This window comes from Herpailurus yagouaroundi, unplaced genomic scaffold, assembly GCF_014898765.1.
Source record: "Herpailurus yagouaroundi ecotype Mexico unplaced genomic scaffold, PumYag 162, whole genome shotgun sequence".
Taxonomy (NCBI): domain Eukaryota; kingdom Metazoa; phylum Chordata; class Mammalia; order Carnivora; family Felidae; genus Herpailurus; species Herpailurus yagouaroundi.
The window spans coordinates 14,714,207-14,720,803 of NW_024412403.1; the positions used below are offsets into that span (position 1 = coordinate 14,714,207).

Here is a 6,597-nt window from a genome sequence, read left to right on the forward strand (position 1 = left end):
CAAAGGAAAAGCTATGGAGACAATAAGATTAGTGGCAGCAAGTGTCTGGGGGAGGGAGGGAGAAATAGGTGGGGCACAGAGGATTGCTAAGGCAGTGAAATTACCGCATGGGACCAGTGGAGACATGACATGCATAGTGTAACACAAGGAGTGATCCCTAACCTAGACTTTAAATTTCAGTTAATAATGACATACCAATATTGGTTCACTAATTGTAATTAACACACCATACTAATTCAAGATGTTTCCTAATAGGGGGAAATGTGTGCATGTGTGTGGATACTGTAGAAACTCTGTACTTTATGCTCAATATTTCTGTAAACTTAAAACTGCACTAAAAATAGTGCATTAATTAAAAAAAGGAGATTGTATGTTAGATATATGGGCGAGTCAAAGGGAGGAAATAGTGAATGTAAAAATAGAGAGGAGTTATAATCTGTATTTTGGGAGGCAATTTGGAGAGATGTCTAAGAGAAGAGGGTTAGGATTTGGGAGGATAACTTTTAATCAGCTTTTAAAGCTACTCTGAAATAAATTTTTGATTACCGTGTTTTGCCTTCGGTTTCTGAACAATTATACTTTTTTGATTACTGTGTTTTGCCTTTGGTTTCTGAACAATTTTATCCCACACTTGCCAAAGCCCATGAAACTGTACAACACACAGAATGAAATTTAAACTATGGATTTTAGTTAATGATTATATATCGATATTGATTCATCAACTGTAGCAAGCAAAAACGGTTTTTAGTTTTCAAATGTGAAAAGTATAAAGTAGGTCAGCAGTGATGGCCAACGTTCTAAAACTTACAGAAAAAAAAGTAGATCCTTTATTTATTTTATTTTTCTAGAATTCCTTACCGGTATTACAACAGTCAGACTGATTGTTCTTGGCTCTCAAATGTTTACATTCCTCAGCACTGAAAGAGATAAATACCTCACTTTTTTAGATTGAGGAATAAGATGCTTTGAAAGAACATGATAGATTGTAGAGCTTTGAATTTGACCCATTTCTTTGATGTAATTTGGAGATGAAGCATAGCAATCTAAAGAAAACCAGACATGAAGAAATATTTCAATGAAAAACACAACGCTATGAAATATGATTGGCATGCTACCTATGAAGAATTCTATTTGGGGTCTGATATATCCTGCTGTTGAAGATACTTCATTCCTTCATATGAAGTGATCCCATAACTTTTTGTGCCAGCTTTCTGGAGGTATAATTGACAAATAAAATTACGTATGTCTAAAGTATGGAACATAATTTGATAAAGTGATGCAATAACATTTAGAGGCCACCCTGACGAGGCACCAAAGCGATCTCAAACATTTTAATGAGTGTTAGGGCCTCTCCCTGTGTCAGGGGACAATGAATGAATACATTGTTGTCAGGGAGGTAATTAGAAAAATGACACAAAAGGAGGGTACACACGTGATTTATCACATGCTCTGACCAAGGTATATAAGCCTCCCTCCATCCATGCTGACATTCACACTCAGGATCTTGCCTTGAATAGCAAACCCTACTCAACACCCTTGACACCATGAGATACTACGGCAACTACTATGGAGGCCTGGGCTGCGGCTGTGGAGGCTTCGGTGGCCTGGGCTGCGGCTCTGGCTGGGGATGTGGCAGCTTCCGCAGACTGGGCTGTGGCTGGGGCTGGGGAGGCCTCAGACATGGCTCCTGCCGCCCACTGTGCTACGGCGGATATGGGTTCTCTAGCTTCTACTGAGACCCTGCCCTGGAATTCGAACATCTGAGGCTACAGGTTCATAACTCAAATCAACCAAAATTTGAACCAAACAGTATCAGCTGGGACCAAGCCAAGATCAACGGATTCAGCATCTTAGAGTCTAGGAATAATTATCATCTTCTCTTTGCCTGCTTCATGTCTCCAGGTGCCCCTTATTTTCATTTTTGTAACTGTGGAATTTCCCTGTTTCCTTTGCAATAAATTATCCTCACTTAAAATGGAAGCTATGGCTTATCTTATTTATTTATTTAACTCAATTCTGATTTTCCCTTTCACAGTGTGCTTCTCTTCTTGTGTCCTTTCAGAGAAACAGTCCTAAACTCCTGGTTATCGGTCCCTGCAATGATCATAGCAATATAAACACAGATTTTATGAGGATTAATCCGCTTTCCACAATAGCCACCTAATTTTGCTCAGTGGTGTTAGTTTTGATTTAGAATCTTGAACCTATTAATTTCTGGTTTATCTGGATCTGAAAAAAATTAACTAGCAAGCAGTGTCAAGTTCAAATGCTATTTCCGATATTAAGGATGGATTTTGAAAGACTCAGACTTGTTTGCTAAACACAAAAGTACATTTGTTCAGTCAGATTCAGATGGCAAGACCTAACCTTTTAGTCAACCCAGTCATATTATATTAGCTTTACATTGGCCAGATCAGAGAAAGTAATAGCTTGGTGACTCCACTGGACGACTATACTACTTAGCGTGACAGGGTTCAAGAACTATTCTATTTTCTTAATGGTTAATAGTAATTGTCCAGAATTTGAACAAAGGCCTTCTGTAGTTCTAAAGAAGAAAAATCCATACCATGGCTTGGAGCAGGTATTTGACATTCCTAGTATATTATATTATTAGAATTTGAAATGACTGCCTTTATGGGTCTCTGCTGGAGTTAGGGAAATTCTCCAGCACATCTTTTTTCCAGGGAAAAGCTACTGCTTATGTTGGGAACAACACATCACACAACTGATGCACATCTGGAAGGGTCAAATGGGCAAAGTCTGACACACTGAAACCTTTCTGATTTATTTGTAATTTTATAGCTTCAGCTTGACTTAATGAGAATGAGATATTCAAGTTATTGACTGTTTTTCGTGTTTAGAATGATCAATGAAAATGGAACAAGTTCTGAAGAAGGCAGACAGAAAGAATTAAATAACAATGTGTGATGTAGTAAAAAATTTAATTGGAACCCAAAGCATTAGACATAAAAGAAAAAGATGACTAAATTAGACATCGTTATATTACAACATTGTGTTCTTGTATAAACAGAATGTAAAGTAGAAAAATGCAAGCGACAAACCAGGTGAAAATAATTTTAATGTATAAGTTTGATAAAATGCCACTACCCCAAAATGTAAAGAGTTCCCGCTAATCAATTATAAAATATTGATTAATTGATTAATATTAAATAAGCCCAGTTAAAAATGGACAAAATACTTGAACAGGCATTTCAAAAGAAAGGATATCTAAGTGGCTTGTAAAGATATGTTAAATTCCCAGTGCCATTATTGATCAAGCAAAACCAAATTAAACTAATATTCAGATAACACTATGGACCCTAAGGATGATCAGATTAAGACTCTGAAACGGTCAATGTGGGTAAGGATGTGGAAAATCTGGGACTCTCATAGATTGCTGGTGGTACAGGAAATTTAGCAACTGTATTGGAAAATCTTGGGCAGAATCTACTGAAGCTAAATATATATAGTATAAATCGGCAATGTGTTTCCTGTGTATACCCAAAGTAAAGGAATGCTTAGGTCTACAAAAAAGGTCTCTATTAGAAGGTACATAGAGACTTGATTCATATGAAAGAAAGAAAGAAAGAAAGAAAGAAAGAAAGAAAGAAAGAAAGGAGGGAAGGAGGGAAGGAAAGAAGGAAGGAAGGAAGGAAGGAAGGAAGGAAGGAAGGAAGGGAAGAAGGGAGGAAGGGAGGAAGGGAGGAAGGGAGGAAGAGAAACTACTCAAATATAGATTTACCGGAGCAAAATAGTAAATAAATTGTGCTCTAGTTATACAATGGGCTACTTTGCAGCAATGAAAACAACAAAACTAACGTTACATGCAACAACAAAGATGCATCTATCTCACAGAGACAGTGATGTACAAAGCATTTCAGGGGAGAAAAGTGCTGGTATACTTTATGATTTCATTCATATGACATCCAAAACAGGCAAACTTCTAGGCAGGAATACTAACTGGTGGGTCAAGAGAAAATCTGGGCAGCTTGGGTGTAATCGATCTAGGTAGTCTGTGAATTAAAGCAAAATATCACTAATTTGTACAGTTAAGATTTGGGTATTTTACAATATGCTTTAAACAACAACAACAAAAAGCAAGTGAAATGATGGCTTATGAGCTTCTCTAAACCAAGAAAACTATTTGAGCCGGTTCTTCCTTTAAATCCTCAGATACATTCATAGAGATACCCATGTCTGCGGAAGGCATGATCCTTACCTATAAGAACCTTAGAGTGCATTCATCCATTTGACTCTTCCTCATTGATTTTCTACTTCCTGCTAGTATTTGCACAGCAGTCAACTAATCCAGCTGGGAAAATGCATCATCTGATAATTGCTTATAAGCTCAACAAAAGCTGAACAGTGTATTTGATTCCATGAAAGGTGAAAAAGAATTTAGATGCTCAGTTGAAGAGCGTATCTGGCAGGACTCAACCAGGATTTGAATCAGCCTTGCACATAGGTGATTAAGTTCTCCAAGTAAGCTGAAGGACTTTTTGCTTCACTTCATGCTTTCTCCACTCTGTCTTTTTATACCTATATTTTTGGAGATTCTGAAGACCTTTTTTTTTTTAATTTTTTTTATTAGTTTTCTTTATTTTTGAGAGGCAGAGAGAGACTGAGTGTGTGGGGGGGAGGGGCAGAGAGAGAGGGAGACACAGAATCTGAAGCAGGCTCCAGGCTCTGAGCTGTCACCACAGAGCCCGATGTGGGGCCCAAACTCAGGAACCATGAGATCAAGACCTGAGCCAAAGTCGGTTGCTCAACCGACTGAGCCACCCAGGCGCCCCTGAAGCCTTTTAAATGTTAACAGCCTCTTACTGAATTTCATGGAGAATTAGGCATTTTTTTTTCTCAGCATCTAAGATCTTAATAAGCATTTCATATCTTAGCAGATACAAGTTAGCTGTTTTCTGAAATAGAAAAAAAAATAAACACACAATAAGCAAAGAGAATACAAGGACAAAACTATTATAGTAAGAGTGAAGATATATATATAGAAGAATTTCAGTAAAAATTAGATAAAAATGGAGGGAAGCCAAAGATAAATTGTATATGTTTCCTTATTTCACTGCTCAGACCTTAGCAGGAATTGAGAGGAACTGAGGCAAGTGATACTGGAAAATTGATTGAATAAGAGGGTAAATAATAGATTAGTGGAAAGGGAGGAAAAGGTGTCTATGAGGCAGAGAGGCAGATGTAATCTATATTTTTGGGTAGATGATATGCAAGAAAGGGGCTCGGGATGTGAAAAAAAGGAATTTTGAATGTATTTTTTTAATGCTGCTTATGAAACACATTTTGATTACTCTGATTTGCCTTTAACATTTGAATAATATTACTTGATGTTGTTAACCCAAATACTGATTTTCTAAGCTAGTATGCAAAATCAAAAAAGAGAATATTTTTTATGATGTTCCATGTCATAAAATAATAGAACGAAGACGACTCTCTTTCAACTTTTTTTTTTCCTGAACTTCTCTACTGATGTTCACAGCAGGTGAACGGATACTCCCAGGCTTTCAAATGTTTCTTTTCTTTGGCTTTGAAAAAAGACTTTACCATGAGGTATTAGGTGCCTTTAAAAGGATATAATAAATTGTGCTGAGTTGAATTTAACCAATTTCTTTCATTGAATTATAAGTGAAGAATGACAATTCAAGGAAAGCCAGAGATGATGCAATCCTTAATTTTAAAACACAACACTAGCAACTGTGTTATGCAATATGTCTGGTTATGAGGAATTTTATTTAGCCTGGGATGTTCAGACTTTGAAAGTGTAGTGATCCTTTCTCATAAAAGGGATGCAGTATGTTTAAGGGACACCATGACTACATAAGCAATGCAAGCTCAAACACTTTGATGAGTTCGAGGGCCTCTTCATGTCAGGATCGTGTCAGACAGGTAACACACAGAATGACACAAAACTAGGTAGCATGTGTTTTTATCACCTGGTCTGCTCAGGGCATGTAAGTATCCCTCTACGCATGCTGAAATTCACACTCAAGATCTTCTATTGAACAGAGAAACAACTCATCACCCGCGACACCATGAGCCATCACAGCAACTACTATGGAGGCCTGGGCTACGGCTACGGAGGCTTTGGGGGCCCGGGCTATGGTTGTGGCTGGGGATGTGGAAGTTTCCCTGGACTGGGCTGTGGCTGGAGCTGGAGAAGCCACAGATATGGCTGCTGCCTCCCACTGTGTTATGGAGGATATGGGTTCTCTGGCTTCTACTAAACGACTGTGCCAGTAAACCAACATCTGAAATTATAAGGGACTTCCCCAAATTGATGTTCAGTATATGAACTTCCAATATCACGGTGGGATTATTTGCACGAAAGTATTTGGCTTCTCAGAATTTTGAATTTTTCAATTAATGCCTACATCTTCAACATAACTCTAGAATCTTCTTCTGTTTTGCTCTTATAGCGCATTGGATTATCTGTTCACCTGCCAATAAAATGTTAAATTTGAAAACAAAATATGGTTTTTGTTTTGTTCATGGAACTCAGTTATGTGGAAGTGATGTGCTGTTTTAATTTTTAGCCCTATAAGACATGTCAGTAGACTGTGGACTGTTACCTGATTA

General features: G+C 37.6%; 2 protein-coding genes across 2 annotated transcripts; both read left to right on the forward strand.

Moving 5' to 3' along the window:
• The first annotated feature begins 1,479 nt into the window (after nucleotides 1-1,479).
• On the forward strand, nucleotides 1,480-1,980 carry LOC121035722 (keratin-associated protein 19-4-like). The gene has a single exon (XM_040483620.1). The coding sequence runs from the start codon at nucleotides 1,545-1,547 to the stop codon at nucleotides 1,734-1,736; it is 192 nt and encodes a 63-aa protein (XP_040339554.1). The 5' UTR covers nucleotides 1,480-1,544; the 3' UTR covers nucleotides 1,737-1,980.
• A 4,061-nt stretch (nucleotides 1,981-6,041) lies between these two features.
• On the forward strand, nucleotides 6,042-6,326 carry LOC121035723 (keratin-associated protein 19-8-like). The gene has a single exon (XM_040483621.1). It carries the CDS (start codon nucleotides 6,054-6,056, stop codon nucleotides 6,243-6,245), a length of 192 nt encoding a protein of 63 aa, XP_040339555.1. The 5' UTR covers nucleotides 6,042-6,053; the 3' UTR covers nucleotides 6,246-6,326.
• The last annotated feature ends 271 nt before the right edge of the window (nucleotides 6,327-6,597 follow it).

Coding starts and splice junctions, on each gene's coding strand:
- LOC121035722 (XM_040483620.1), top strand. CDS start 1,545: ATGAGATACTACGGCAACTACTATGGAGGCCTGGGCTGCGGCTGTGGA.
- LOC121035723 (XM_040483621.1), top strand. CDS start 6,054: ATGAGCCATCACAGCAACTACTATGGAGGCCTGGGCTACGGCTACGGA.